Source organism: Nelusetta ayraudi, unplaced genomic scaffold (genome assembly GCF_046127955.1).
Source record: "Nelusetta ayraudi isolate G7.1 ecotype Tasmania unplaced genomic scaffold, CSIRO-AGI_Nayr_v1 ptg000075l, whole genome shotgun sequence".
Taxonomy (NCBI): Eukaryota; Metazoa; Chordata; class Actinopteri; order Tetraodontiformes; family Monacanthidae; genus Nelusetta; species Nelusetta ayraudi.
The window spans coordinates 525001-541173 of NW_027466125.1; the positions used below are offsets into that span (position 1 = coordinate 525001).

The 16173-nt window shown below is 43.8% G+C and overlaps 1 protein-coding gene across 1 annotated transcript in view; it reads left to right on the plus strand.

The window, feature by feature from the left end:
- The window catches only part of fat2 (FAT atypical cadherin 2), an 84278-nt gene that overhangs the window by 62583 nt on the left and 5522 nt on the right, over positions 1-16173 (plus strand). The window contains exons 23-28 of the mRNA XM_076043538.1: positions 1250-1407; positions 8985-9462; positions 11133-11274; positions 13381-13480; positions 13579-13739; positions 15151-15431. Coding sequence (XP_075899653.1) covers positions 1250-1407; positions 8985-9462; positions 11133-11274; positions 13381-13480; positions 13579-13739; positions 15151-15431 — 1320 coding nt within the window. The remainder of the gene's footprint in view (positions 1-1249; positions 1408-8984; positions 9463-11132; positions 11275-13380; positions 13481-13578; positions 13740-15150; positions 15432-16173) is intronic.

The following is a 16173-nucleotide window of genomic DNA, read 5'->3' on the forward strand; positions in this document are numbered from 1 at the left end:
TAATATTTGATATAATATTTGTATAATATAAATATAATATTATATTCCATTCAAGATCAATTTTAACGTCTCCTGAATCCATGTTTGTTTTTGGGTTCAGATTAGGTCGGATCAAGATTAATCCAATTAATCGGCGGCGGGACGATTAACTCAATGCGATACCATTAAAATTTGGATGTCAGTTTTTTACGAACTGGTTGTCAGAGCCGGCTCCCCAACTGGCCGAACGATGCCACTGCAGGCAAGAAAGTCTGACAACTCCCAGTTGGCAATTCAGTTCAACCATTTATTTTTAATTTAATGCTCGTGGCACCGTTTTATTTGCCACGTTTCCTGGTTTTAGCGTCCCAACCTGAGGACTCATTGGGCAAAAGCTTTTTTTTCAGCCAACGATGCAACGAATATGGAGAGATCGAAACCAGGCAAATTGGAAAACTCTGGTTTTCCATCCAGTTGTAGAGATTCCCAAACAGAAGATGGGACCAATTAGACTCAATGAACATAAGGGGCCAAAGCTAATTTCCCCTTTGTTGCCTGTAATTCATTCCTGGACTTGATATTGATTGATTAGATTAGCGCCCACTGGCTGCTGACCTCATCGTTGAATTGTCGGAGCCTGGAACGTTTGAGATGCACCTTGTTTCCGCAGCTCCTCTTTGCTATCTTTCATCACCCGGTCAGGAGTTTGTTTGTTTTTTTCTTTTCTTGTTGTTTTCCAGAAAAACCCCGATATATCAGTCAAATCAAACAGAGTCTGCTGCCTGCTAGCGTCTCGCTCAGCCGGCCCCAAGGTTTTGTTTTTTTTACACATAAATAACCATTGCGGAGCTCTGCGAGTGTGAACGTCAGCTCCCATTATGGCTGACAGAACATCTATATCATTGAGCGACGGCGCCACCTCAGTGGAGCGGAGCGCTGCTCCACACCCCCACCCCACTCCTCCCTCTGTGATTTGTGTCGGCGTTCTTGGGAGGATTAGAGGTGTGAGGACATCACAACATCTTCACAACATCATAGCAAAGTCTTACCAACAGGTTTTGACGACAGTCCTGCCAATAAGAAAGCAGGAAAGAGGAGACCTGCATCCTGCTGCCGGTTCCACTCGACGCTCTTGATCCTCACGCAGTCAAAATAAAAAGTCGGCGTGTTATGTTGATGTTAAAAAGCGGCGATTGGGACTCAAGATGTGAAGGTTTTGGCAGCTTAGAGCTTCAGCTTACAACTTGTCTTTCTTGTCTTTCTTCTGCAGAGTCAGCGGTGAGCTTCAGCGGCCAGTCGTACATGAGGTTCCTGCACGGGATGGACGAGGATGAGAAGGACTTCAAGCTGTCGCTGAGGTTCAGGACATCCCAACAGGACGGAGTCATCGTGTCCACCAACAGCGCTGAGGACTGGGGCGCTTTACTGGTACGTCAGTCACTGGTCCCTCAGTCTCTGGTACTTTAGTTACTCGCACCCTCTTTACTGGTACCTCATTCACTGGTACCTTCGTCACTGGTCCCTCAGTCACTGATATTTATTTACTGGTACCTTTGTCACTGGTACCTCAGTCACTGGTCCTTCAATCACTAGTACCTTAGTCACTGGTACCTGATATAATAATACCTCATTCACTGGTACCTGATTTAATTATACCTTATTCACTGGTACCTTAATTACTGGTCCCTCAGTCCCTGGTACCTTAGTTACAGGTACAAACCAAAGAAAAAAACATGCACTATCCACATAATGTCTAAAGAAAAAACTTAAGAGGTGCACAGCCAAATATTGCACTTAAGAAAAAAGAAGAAGCGAAGAAGGCAAGCAGCACTTGTGTCCTTCTCAACTCAAAAAACGTTTTAATGCACATAGCGCTTAGAAAAAAAACACAGACCGATTTCGACATCGTCTTCCTCTGTGTGTACCCTTAAACAGGAAGTGATGCATTTAACTAACCAACACACTCGCAATATTCAATCAATTAATCAACAACGTAAAGTCATATAAACAGAAAAAAAAATTCAAACTTGAAATAACAGATATTAGATAAATATTAGACAAAATGCATCAAGTGTTAAATTCAATTATACCCACGAATAAGTAAATAAAAATTCCACAAATAGAAGGAAAAAAAAAAAAAAAAAACATTGCAGACTGAATACACTAAAGGTATCAATGAGGAGTTGCTTTTGGGATGTTTTCTATAGGTTTTCTATAGTGTTAGATATTTTGTGTATTCTCGAGCTGGTTGCATTATTTTGACACTTCATCTTGATACTTTAATATTATAATAATACATTTAATATTACCTATGTAGGGAGCTACAGCCATTTAGCGCTTTATAGGTTCACTGTGCTGACCCGCTTTATCATCTTATGTTATAATAGTTGGCCTGCACTATAATATATTTTTGTGTTTTTTATTTCTATAGCCACTGTCCATGTAGAGTGTGGCATTATGGGAAATATTGTTTTGGTTAGCATAGTAGAAAGTTTAGTAGTACGTCGTCGGACCGTGGCAAACATCTCATCATAAAATCGACGTTGCATCAAAAGCCTCTGATGCTCCAAATTACCTGCAATTACCGCTTGTAACTGTATGAAAAAAATCATTATGAGCACGAGTGCAGCAGCTCCATGATTGTTTACTTTCCGTATTTTACCGCGTTGCCCCGCCCCCGACCGATCTTTGCACACATGTGGGTTTGTTGTCAAATCCTGGGACTCTTGCGAAAATTGCAATGTGAAAAGGAACCGCACCAAACCAAAAAAGATACAGTGTTTTGGTCCGGACCAAAGAAAGTAAACTAAACTAAAGGACTTTCCTGGTGTGAATACGCCCTTAGAGACTGTACGAGTACCAAATATCCTGGTTTCTCAGATTGAAGGGCTCTCGGAGGATGATAAGGTTCAATAAGTTCTTCAATGTAGGAAGGAGCCTGAGAGTTGAGAGTGAAGAGCTTTGTAAGTTATTGACAGGATCTTAAATTCAATTCTAGATTTAACTGGAAGCCAATGTAAGGATGCTAAGACTGGTGGAATGTGCTGCCTCCTCTTTAGTAGACGTGCAGCAGCAATTTCTGCCAATTGTAAGGTCCTAAGAGAAGATTTTGGGCACCCTGATAATATGGAATTACAGTATTCTAGTCTAGAAGTAACAAAAGCATGCATTTTTTTTCTTTGAAAAACAAGAATTTTCAAATTTTAGCAATATTTCTTAAATGGAAAAAAAAAAAGCTTGAGGGTTGAGACTCATCCGACTTTCTTGTCACTCTTGGTATAATTTCTCCTGTCAGTCGCTTTTCACTGACGGTGTTGTTTCTCTCTGATTCGAGGACAAACTGCTGAAGAAAGAAAACATACACAAAGCTGCTCTCAGTGTCGAGGCTGAAGAAAACACAAGCAAATTCAATTAGTGTGAAAGACACAAACACAATATAATAAATAAATAAATGAATAACGCTGAAAATAAAATCCATTTTAAAAGGATCTCTAAAGGTTGTTTTTTTAAAACCCGCAGATTAAATCTCCTTGCTAATATTGTCGCTGTTGTGTTGCTTTTCTTGTTGTTGTTTCCCACTGATTTACAGTCAGGAGGATGAGACAATCAGGGGACAGACAATTTAATCAGCGGCCTCTCGCTTCTCTCTAAACATCAGTAACTGCTTGCACCGCTTCGCCATCACATTATCGGTTGGCAGGAGGTTTCTTTTCTTTTATTTCTTTTTTTTCTTCTCAACAAATATTTAATATCTTCTGCATCCGTGTTTTTTTTTTGGGGGGGGGTGGGGGTTCTGCGTCACTTTAACTAGGCAAAGCGTTCAGACTAAAGACTAAACAAGGTCATTTAAATGGACGTAATGTTCTCGTTGTTCAGCTTGTTAAGTTTCCGTTTAAACCCGGACGTCAACGTTTTCCTGCCCCGCCGCTCCCCCGTTGGCCCAACAATTACCAGTGCAGCCAAGAACGTCTGACAACCATCGGTTAGCAACAACAAAAAACTGCACGTGATACCGTTTTTTTAGCCATGTTTCGATAAAAACTACTGTGGTTTTCTTGTGGCGCTGGCTAGCTAGCTGGCTAGTGTTGCTAACCACGGCAGTGTTCATCTTGCTCTGCTCAGACGTGACACACTAAATGGGATGGGGCCTTTTCTACCGTCAGCCTGAAATAAGCTAGAAAAATGTGTTATTTTAAGTCAAGGAGCTTCTGTGTTGTGTGTTTGTGTCAAACAAACTACACAGCTTGTTTTTCTTTTTAGCTTCTGACATTTCTGACGTGGTGCCAGATATACAGTATCAATTGTTTTTCTTTCTTTCTTTTTTTTCCTTTTTTCTTTTTTTTTTTGCCTTGTTCATGATGGTGACAGAGAAAATAAAAAGTCGACTTAACAACCAGCTGACAGAGCCCTCCCCCCTTTATCTCGGCTATCCAGATCTGGAAGCTGCGGATGATGATGATGATGATGATGACGATGATGGTGGTGATGGTGATGGTGATGATGATGATGATGGTGGTGATGATGATGTTGATGATGATATGCGACCACATTTACAATCAGCTCATCGCCGACGTTTTTATCTCGCCGTCTTTGAACGCATCACGTGAGTCACATGTTGCCCTTTTCCCTGGCGGCAGCAGAGGCGGCGTCCTGATGAGACTACGTTCTTCTCTCTTTTTCAAAGAAGGGTGGGGATAGTGGTGGTGGGAGGGTGGAGGGGGAGGGGGAGGGGAAAAGAAAAGGTTGTTTCCCAGCGCTGCCGCGGAATCTTCACTTCCTGTATTGAAGCGTCCGCATTGAAAGAGAATAATGAATGGTTGCATTACTCTTTGAGCGTTATGAATAATTCTCCTCACAGAAAAGCCAACACTAAAAGAAGAGTCGGGGAAGGTGGGGAGGAGATGGGGGGGCTTTGAGGGGGTGAGAAAGCAGGGCTGTCCCCTCGTGGCCTCGCCCCGTTTTGTGTGACATCCGTGTGCACTCGCTCGTTTGTGCCGAATATTCAATTTCAATTTGGTTGACTCCTGGAAGAAAAAAAAACATCAAAAGCAGCATTTGGTGGTCCCCCCCCGGGCACCGACTGTAGCCCCACAGTCCGCCTTTACTCGACTCCCCAGGGCTTCATACGGAATACGTGAGTGTGGTCCTTGTGCCCACCGCCGCTGTGATAACTTTTCCATTGAAAGATCCGACGCCAAAGAGCAAAGAGAGAAGATGAACCGGGCCAGTGGGGGGGGGGAAGGACGGAGGAGAAAGGAGGGGGACGGGGGGAAGAGGGCGGCGGCCTTCGCAGCGAGCTAATTCTCTTTCATGTCGGCAACACAGCGTCACCTTTTGAAGTGGAAATTGTTGCTGTTTGAGCCAAGGGCGCTAAAGAAGGTGACCGAGGCGTCCTGCCTGATGAGGAGTGACAGCCGGGGAGCAGACGACGCGCCCGACCCTCAGACTTTACAAGCTCACAACAGTGGCTCTGCTCGACGGACTTTAAAGGGCCAGTTCCCCTTAAAAACAAACAACAATCAGCAACGTGTGTGTGTGTAGCCCCTGCTCCACTGGCCAAAAAACGTCGTGAAGTCCCGCTACTAATCGGCATTTGGTGGCAGTGGAGCAGGCTCGCTGAGCCGCGCTGCAGCGCTACATAATGGGTCAAACAACCCGGCAAGCAACCCGGGTGATAATCGGCTTGCGATGGAATTGGGACACCCGCGACATCGCCACCTTTTTTGCCTGCCGCACGCGATGACGTTGAGCGTTACGTGCGCTAAATCATAATGTCGTGTCGCGCCAGTCGCGCCGTACATCAAGCACTGATGCAAAGGTTTCCGATCACGTTCCCTCAGCGCTCGATAATTGTTCACTGTCCTCTGGCTTTTTCGCTTGCGGCTCGCGCACAGAATGGACCAGACGGCGAAACCATCGCTGCACGGCGGGAAGCGGCCGCGGCAGGTGCGCGCCGCCTCAAGTCTGGCGTGAACGACGAAGCCGCAAAACGATTCCACGAACCCCGCTGGGTTTGGTCCGTGGAGACGGGACTAAATGCTGATCGATTGCGCGACGTCCCGCGTCCAAAAAACCTGGTGACAGCGCTCTAATTTTAACAGAGAAGAGGCTTATTTTTCGTCTGAGCGAGTGTTCCGTAAGTCTGATTGGCAAAGAGCCCAATTGAAACACTTTTTATTCAAAATGTAAGGACACTTGCAACAATGGGAGGGGAGCAGGAGGAAACTGGACGAGCAAATGATGGAAGTCAGCTCGAGCATTTCTATTGGTGCAAGAGGGCGAATGTTGGGCGGAGTTTAACCACAGCCAGTCGGCGGCAAAGAAAAGCCTCCAGGGCCTCATGTTGTCTGTCTCCACTTCTAACTGCAACATCCACACTGAAACTGTTTAAACAGCAACATCCACGCTGGTGCTGTTTACATTCCAACTTTCTCACTGACACTGTTCCCACTGCAACATCCACACCGACACTGATAAAGCTGCAACATCCACACTGGGGCTGTTTAAACTGCAACATCCATTCTGACGCTGCACGGCAGCAAGATTCCTGTTTCCTGTCACAGCTGAAGAGCAGAGGAGGATTATTTGTGTTGTTTTATGACTTTAATAACGTCCTCGGAGACGGAAAACACACATCCTGCGCACACTTTATCCTCCATCACTGCTGCAGACATAACAACGAGGGGGGGCCGTTATGCCCTCGCCGCTGCCCCCTGCAGGTATACGCATTTTGTTTGCCTGTGTTTGTGCATGCGAGTGCGCGCAAAACACAAACACGCATGAATGCATGCAGGCAGGCACACACTCACACTAACTACATGGCCTGCGGGTTTAAAGCTCCCCTGCAGGAAGCTGCAACCGTGTGTGATTTATGGAGACTTGAAGCGGAGCTGCTGCTGCAGAGTTTGGTTCCCTGCGGAGTTCAAGCGGACGGAGCTACCTCGGCTCTGCTGATACTGTGAAAAAAAAAAAAAAAAAAAAAATTGAATAAAACCAGAGATGTGTTGGACGGTGCTGTCTCTGCTCACATATTGGTCATAAATCACGGCGCACCTGACTCATGTAAAATAGATGAAAAAAGATGAGGACGAGGTCCTCTGTAGGGCTCTAATCCGCCTAACATCTACACATCGATCCACTGGAGGAATTTTTTTTTTATTTTATTTTTTATTTTTTTGCTCGGTCGTCCCTCGAAAATTAATCATCTTGCATGTTCTCTCCAGTCTTCAGGCTCTAGGGAGCAAAGATCCTGAGCAGGCAGGCAGCAAGCAGAGTGCTGAGCAACCCAATCTGGTAGCCGTGCAAAGGAGAAAATAATAAAATTAAATAAAAAAAATTTAAATTAAAAATTAAGAAGTCAGTAAACGCATTACTTTAATAGAAGGCACTGATGAAAGCTAGTCTTCCAGTGCAGTAATTAAAGGAGAGAAGAAGCCGAGCGGGAGGATTAATATTTCAGCTCCTGCTTTTAGTGTCCAGCCTACATCAGAGTGAAGAACACTGGAAACACCGAACAATAACACAGGAAACACTGGAAACACTGAAAACACAGAACATTAACTGTGGAAACACTGGAAACACTGAACATTAACACGGTAAACATGGAACATTAACACTGGAAACACTGGAAACACACAACATTAACACTATAACACAGAACATCAACACTGGAAACATTGAAAACACTGAACATTAACAAATGAAACACCAACTAACCATTAACACAGGAAACATGGAACATTAAAGGTTAAGTGTGTAAAATTTGGAGGTTTTTAAGAAGAAACGGTTAAATCAAGAGGTTACAATTTAGATTGCAGCGCTCAAACCAGCTCAGTGGTCTAGTGGTAGAGTGTCCGCTCTGAGACTGGTAGGTTGTGAGTTTGATCCCCTGCTGGGTCATACCAAAGACTGTAAAAAAGGAATCCATGGCCTCCCTGCTTGGAATTTGGCGGTCAGATCACCCAATACTCCGCTGCTGCTCACTGCTCCCTCAGGGGATGGGCCAAATGCAGAGGACAAATTTTGCATCCTCTTTCACTTAAGTCCCCTTAGACACTCTGTACTCTCTCCCGAGCTTGCCAGTGAACTACAGTGGCCTGCAAGCACAAACCTGGGTATCTCGTCCACCTTCGCCGTTTATTTAAGATGCCAACGTGCTGGAACTTGCAGCAAGACCATTATTGATCTATGCATACTCTTAAATATATATATATATATATAACAACTGCTCTAAAGGTAGAAAAACCAAATGACTTTTATTGTACTGCGGGTATGCACTTTTATTTATGTATTTATCGGCAGTATGTTGAGCTTTTACGAAGATAAAAAAAATCATAAATCAAGACAAATTTTACTCACTGGACCTTTAACTCTGGAAGCACTGAATATTAACGCTGGAAACATGGGAAAATAGTTGGCTGGCGGCTGATTAGCTGGAAGAACAACGCTGAGCATGCAGACCACCAGGAGCTGCTTCTGCTGCTGTTGAAATTCCTGCTGAGCTTTTAAAAACACAATAATCGGCCCTTTATCTTGCAACACGAGGTGAAACAAGGTTACATGACAAGTTGTTTTGCATATATGTATATATATATATATATATATATATATATATATATATATATATATATATATATATATATATACATATATATATATATATATATATATAAATACATATGCAAGTATTTACTTTTTTTGCAAATTGTTTTTTCTCATAGTGAAAGAAAATTAATGGTAAAAGAAACTAGTTCAACAACATCTTGATGGTTTTGCTCCCCCAACATTTTAATCTTCCTTACTTGATCAAATGAAATAAATCTTTTTTTCTTTTTTAAATGTATTTAATGCCTTTATATTTATCTAATATCTTTGGTCAGAGCTTCATTTTAAAATGAATTTTAAAGTGCAATAATTGACAAACCTGGCCTGTGAACTTTCCTGATGACCTCCCCTGCTGTTGACCCTGCGACCTTCTGACCTCTTGACCTCTGTTTTTCTTTTAGCTGGCCGACGGGAAGCTGCAGTTCTCCTCCAGCTGTGGAAGCTCCACCCCCTCCCTGACTCTCGAGTCGGAGTCGCTGTCGGACGGCCGCTGGCACGCCGTCCTGATAGAGGTCAACAGCACCGCCGTGAGGCTGAGCCTGGACCAGCACCGCCCGGCCCTCGCCACCTTCGCCCGGCCGTGCCGTCTGATTGGTTCCCGCGGTGGTGACTCCTCCTCCTTCGTCTTTGCCTCGGCGGCCCCCCAGCTCCCCACCTCCCAGGGCTTCGTGGGCTGCCTGGAGGGGCTGCGGCTCAACGGCCAGGATGTCCGGGCGGCCAAGTGGGCGGGGCCAGACGGCAGGAGGGTGTTTGGCGTGTACCGCTGCTGCGGCGTTGGTGACGGTGGCAGCGGCGGCAGCCGGGCGGCTCCACCAGCGGCAACCTGCGACCCCGACCCCTGTCAGAACGGCGGGCAGTGCCAGGAGGACGCCGGCGGAGGTGAGCCCTGAACATAAGTTTTCTTTGATTACACACAGAGCAGTGTTTGTCAACTGGTGGTTTTAAAAGGGATTTTGACATATATATATTTATAAAGAAAGTTTTGGGCATTTATTTTGTAGGACAAAAAAAAATTCAATTTAATGATTTCAATAATTTACTCAATGAATTATACTTTATTAATAATTAATAATAAAATAATAAAAGAATGCACAACTGAAATATATACATACATACATATATATATATATATTTATATATATATATATATATATATATATATACATATATATATATATAATATACATATATACACATATATGTGTGTCCTTGTTATGTTATTTTTATTTCTGTTTTTATTTTGTATCATACTTTTATCTTTTTTTATACCATACATTGCATTACCATATTATATAATATAATGTGACTCCTGAGACTCCACCATTTGAGAACCACTGGTTTATTTAGAGATGTTGCCTTTGTACCTGTCCATGTTTCGATGTAAACTTCCGTCTCATTCCTAAAGTCACTCAGGTGGTGTTGTGTTATCCGTTTTATCAGCTGGGATTGTATGTCGAACAGAACAGAATAGAATAGAATACCTTTCTTAATCCCACATTGGATGGAATTTGCATAATTACAGCAATAAAAATAGTGCAAAGGAAATCATATAAATTAAAAAGAAATAAAGATAAGGAATAAAAAAATAATAAAGTTAAATATTTACACATTAAGAAGGGAAAGGAAAAAATAAGACATTTTTATCTTCCAGACAGTTGGATTATTTGCAAGTCATCTGCATAATATTGACAAATAAATAAGTGTATAATTTATACATGTGTTAAATGAAGACACATTAAATCCATTCAGTTAAAAAACAAAACTTTTCTCACATCACACTCTTCATTTCTCTCACGCAGATATTTTTAGAGGACCCCCAAGTCACTTCGCAGCGGCGTCTCCTCTGCTGTTTATTTTGCAGCGCGCTGCTCCCCCGGCCGCCGTTAAATTGTACAAACAGGGCCACATGTTTTTATTAACGTCATTAATGTCATTAGGAAGCAGCCGGCGGTGATATTCATGACTTAAAGAAAAGACACCTTGTACCCAGGAAAACCAAAATTGTTGCAGCTGTACAAAAAACAAGCTTTTTCATCTATTCCGTCGGTTTTATATGTATATATACATATATATATATATATATATATATATATATATATATATATATATATATATATGTATGTATATATATAAAGGCTAGAATAAAAGCTAGCCGAATTTAGCCAGTAGTGGGAGAAATCTGAAGGGTAGTGGAAGGTAACCTAGCTAGTGGTGTCAAGGGAGGCTAGCTAGCTGTGACTGGAAACCAACTAGCCCTGATGTGAAGTAGCGTTGGAGGCTAGCAAGCTGCGATTAGGTAGGATTTTAGCTGGTAGCATTAGCTCATGTCCTATTAAAAATACTCCTAGAGATGCAGATAGATAGACTGATAGATAACACAGTAACAACTCACACAGTTATAGTTGTTTCCTGAATTTACTGACACAATGGCAAAAAAAACTCCCTTGAGACAAAACAAACAACCAAAGTGTCACATTAAAGTCGCTCCCTGCTGCTGTTGACTCTATTTCTCACACATGTCCTTGTGTTTGTGTATTTGTGTGTGTCAGTGGTGCGCTGCAACTGTGCAGGACTCTTCCACGGCGCCCGCTGCGAGCTGCCCCACAACCCGTGCGCCTCGCAGCCATGCACACACGGCAGAGTGTGTGTGCCCAAAGAGCAGGGCTACATGTGCAACTGCTCCGATGCAAGGTGTGAACACAAACGCACACACACACACACACACGCATGTACAGACATGCAGTGTGCACGCACACATACACACACATACAGATGCACGCACACACACACACACACACACACGTTTCATCCTTCACTCTTTACTGACTTGCAGCCTTGTGTTCGGTGCAGAGAATGTTAATGAAGGTTGTCACAGCAACCATTAAGCCTCACTCAGGTGGGAGGGCCCTTTGTGACATCACAGAGGGCACTGCTGCTGCTGGTGTGTTCGGAGACTGGACGACGTGAATCCTCTCAGCAGCGGAAGAGAAGCGGGAGAACATTGTCTGTGGACACGCCGACATTCCCACCACCATCACCACATCAAAGGTGTTTCATTCGAATGATTTTTTTTTTTTTTTTAGTGATGGAAAGAAAATTTGGTCCAATCGCCTTGCGGGTGTGTTTTTTTTTGAAAGAACCACTTACTTGGTCCCGCCCACTTTCTCTGACAGGTAACCGTGTCTCTGGTGACACAAACAGCTCAATAAGTCGCTCATTTGACTACATCCCCCCCCCCTCACCCTCCTTCAACCCCACCCACCCTCCGTCCTTCCCCCCGACTGATGTCTGACGTCCGAGGACAAACCAGACAAAGTGTAATTACCGTCAGATTTATTTGTCAGACCGTGCCCACAAACAGATTCATCAAAAGGGACTAGAAAATATATGATTCAGCCGCAGCGCTGTTTTTTCACACACACACACACACACACACACACGCACATACTCACAATAATTAGAGACAAAGAATGATTATCATGAGTCCAGCCGGGCCTTATTATATGCACCATCACATTTCACATGTGCGGTTCCGTCCTCTCATCTGCGTAGCTCTATGATTGGAAATAAAGTGCGCGCACACACACACACACACACACACACACACTCGCACACACCACATACACACATAAACTTGCATGTAGTTTGTTGAGCCGACTACTTTTGTTCTTCTCGCATGTCGTTGTGATTAAATTACATTTGCATGTCTCTCATCGCTTCACTTGGAGTGTGGTGGGGAGGGGCGGCATGAAGCCCCTCCCCACCACCCCACACCTACCTACTCTCTGCAGTGGTGGGCGGGTCCGTGTTGTCCAGGTGGACTTAGATAAAGTGGCAGAATGAAAAACGAGCAGAGCCACCTTGTAATTGCACAAAGTGAAACAGAGAGATGGATGTCTTCATCAGGCTGCGGCCGCTGCCGCCTTCTTATTTATTTATCTATCATTAATTCCAGCCCCCTCTTCGCCTGGGCCTCTGTTAAATTAAGAGAACATGTGCATCACTTGGCAATCAGCAGTGATGACATGAAGCACCTTCTCATATCGCTCTGCAACAAGTGCTAGCTGTGTTTCCCTCATTATGACTTCATATAAAAAGCACTTCTTTTTTTTAATTCCCTCCTGCGGTGGTTTTAATCAGAGCCGCGGGCTTCGGCTTGCAGCACAAACATTTTCTGCTTCACAGCGGCTTCCTGCTACTTAGAAACTCTTCAGTTTCCAAAGTCAGAGCTCCCAAACTCACTGAGTCTCCAAGAGGCGACAGTTCCAGGTCTTCAGCCACAGTAGGGGGCAGAGCCTCCACTTCTTCTTCTTCTTCTTCTTCTTCTCCAAAACTTAAATGATAAAAAGAAACAAACTGAACCAAAATGTGATTTTTTTTTTTTTTTTTTAAATTTGCAGCAATTCCTCCTTTGTATTTTAAAAATTAAACCTCCACTCTGTTTTTCAACATGGTCTCACTGTGACGTTAGCAAATGTGCTAGCATGCTATTTGAAGAAGTTTGCATGTCTAAGTCTTCAGCCAGCACGACGCTGAAGCGACGCATTAGCCTGACGTTTGCTAGTGACTTAAGTTGGCGAGGCGCTAGCATGATTAGCATCCTAACGTCTTTACCGATAAAGATTTTGATTAACAATTAGGTTTTTTTTGGCGGGGTTTCGCTCCTCAGCTCGTGGCTGAAAGATCCAATAATTCAAATGACTGAAGCAACAACACGTGGAAAAATAAATAAATGAATGAATGAATGAATAAATAAATAAATAAATAAATAAATGTATTGTCTTTGGTCCAATGCAGCTGCCACAACCAGCTGGAGTTGTGCTCAGCCAATCCCTGTCCAGGAGGCTTCGACTGCAAAGTGAGCGGCGGCTCCATCCACTGCGACCCGCTGCCTCAGGTCAGTGACCTCCGTGACCTTGAGGCAGTTTTTGCTGCAAGAATGAAGCCTAAATAACACGGTTCCCTTGCCCCACCCCGACACTACCTGTCCACCAGGTGTCCCCAATGATCGGCTACGTGGAAATGGCGGAGATCGGCGCCAGCGTGCTGGGACTGCTCCTCCTGGTGGCCGTCTTTGTCTGCGTCAGAAAGCGTTACGTGCAGCAGCAGCAGAAGAAGAAGAAGACGACGGCGGTCTGCGTGCAGGACTCCAACGGGTGAGTAAGACTTTGAAACAAAGGAATCTGATTGACCAGGGACAGCAGAAGGCAAAATCAGACAAATTCCAGATGAGATAAAGCCCCTGAGAGCTGCTCCCGGCCATACTGCCTGAGTAATCATGTGATCCTGATCACATGATTACTCAGGACGCAGCTTCAGTAATGAAATTTGAATCTGTAGCTCTCTGCACACACACACAAACACACTGTTCAACTTCCTTGTGATGAAAAACAAATAATCAACATTATTGTGTGATGAATCTGCAAGGAAGGTTCATGGATAGAAGAAGAAGAGTTGCCTCTTAAACAGATTTGGCTGCCAGCGCTGAGAGCTGAAAATCAATCAGCTCCACTTCAGAGAGCAACTTTTCTACTTTCCTCTGCAGTATCCAGAACTGATCAGTATCAGTCAGGGGGCGGAGCATTGCGGGTGGGTGGGGGGCGGGGGGGTTGCAGAAACAGGAAGAGGATCGACACACTGATGTGATAAAAAAAAAAAGAGTTGACGCTGAACTCGAAAATTCAGCACAACAAGTTGGAAAAAACCTTTACGTCTTCTAGTAGGGATGCACCGATACCACTTTTTCTTTTACAGAACAAGTAGAGTACAAGTACTTGCATTTCAGTACTCACTGATACCAATACAGTGTACTTAATAATTCCATTATGCAGAATTACGTGGATTTCTTTTTTCATTTTCACAGATGTTCTGTTATTTGAACAACATTCCACAGCATGTTTTTCTAGAGCAAGCTTCGCTGCTGTACAAACACAAATTCAACAACATTGTCATACACAGTACATACAAATACAACTGGTATGGGGGTCCATGCTATACTGGTATCCGTGTCGTTGCATTCCTATTTTCTAGCTTGGTTTTTCAGTTGAGTCTCTTGAAGTTTGCCCGATCGCTTTAGAATTTCTGGTCTTCTGGAGACTTTAGCGGTAAGAAAGAGAGGGGAGGGTTGGGGAGGAAAGAGAGAGAGAGAGAGAGAGAGAGAGAGAGAGAGGGGCATTTTTTTTAGAGACTTAAAATGTCATTTTGCTTTGTTTTGTTTTTCTCTTTTTCTTTTTCTTCCCTTTTGTTTGTTTTTTGTTGATATTGGGATAAATAGAGGCATTGGCATGAGAAAAATAGAATGATGAAATCTATTTTTATTTGGAGGAAAAGCAATCAAAGATGCACTTTTTTGTTTTTTCAACTGTCACTATACACTCTATTGGTGATCTTGTTCTTTTTGTTATTTTAATTGGCTCAATACTCACAATTCCTAGGTGGTACACTTGCTCTTGCTTTGTCAAAAAAAATCAGCAGATTGCAAAAAGTATGTACAATGTGTTGATAAAAGTTGATAATAAGGAATATAAAAATAAAATCTGCACATCTCCTCTGCTCTCTCACCTGCAGTTACATCCCAGTGGGTCTGACCAATGGGCTGAAGGCTGACGCCCACCATCAGGGCGACCACGTGGAGATGACTTCTATGTTGGCTGCTATCAATGACCTCGACCATACCCCCTTCAGGTCGCTCCGCCCACGCAGCCAGGTGGGTCTGTCCGTAGGGGGAGGGGCCTCCTCCCCAAGGGCCCAGCGGGTGTGCAGCGTGGCGCCCAACCTTCCCGCCAGGCCGCCATCCTGCTCGGACAACGACTCCATCAGGAAGAACCGCTGGGACATGGACTACGAAGGTAAATTATTGGATTGTTTCTTTTCTTCTTCTGCATTCCAGTAAAACAGCGAGCTTGTTATGTCATATTTAATGCTGGAAAAACTCTTTCATTGTGATATTTATTGTAATATTTATTGTGATATTTACAGCAACATTTATCTTGATATTTGTCGCAATATTTATCGTGATATTTTATTGTTTTCATCAAATCAACTAAGTTTAATAGTTGTAACTTTGTAAAGTCAGAACCAAATCCCAACAGCGGATACCTGCTGCGTCACAGATTAGCGGGTTTAAGAAAATAATCTCCTCCTTGCTTAAAAAAGGAAAGAAAAGAAAATGATGTCCTTTTCAAAATTCCAAACAAATAGAAAAAGGTCAGTGGCGTCTAAAACCGGAGTGTCCCGACGCTCTAGGGTGCCTACGACAATGCGCTAAAGATCGGGGTGGAGTCAAGGTCATGGTACGCTAATTGTCATGCGGAGCAGAGCATCATGGGAAATGGCGGAGCGCCCGCAGAGCACTGCGTCAACACAGCCGCACTGATTGCTGCAGATGAAAGGCGGAGGAAAAAACAAAGCCCCGCTCACACCCAGCCCCGCCGCCGTTATTTGCCTTTATCCCTCTTTCTCCCACCTTCACTTCCTCTTCCCTCTCTCCCCAGGCATCGCTTTTGCCGACCTTCTTTGACCTTGGCCCGTGTTCTCTGCTCATCAACTAATGTGTGAAAACGGTTTGAGGTCCGGTTGGCTCCGCCTCCT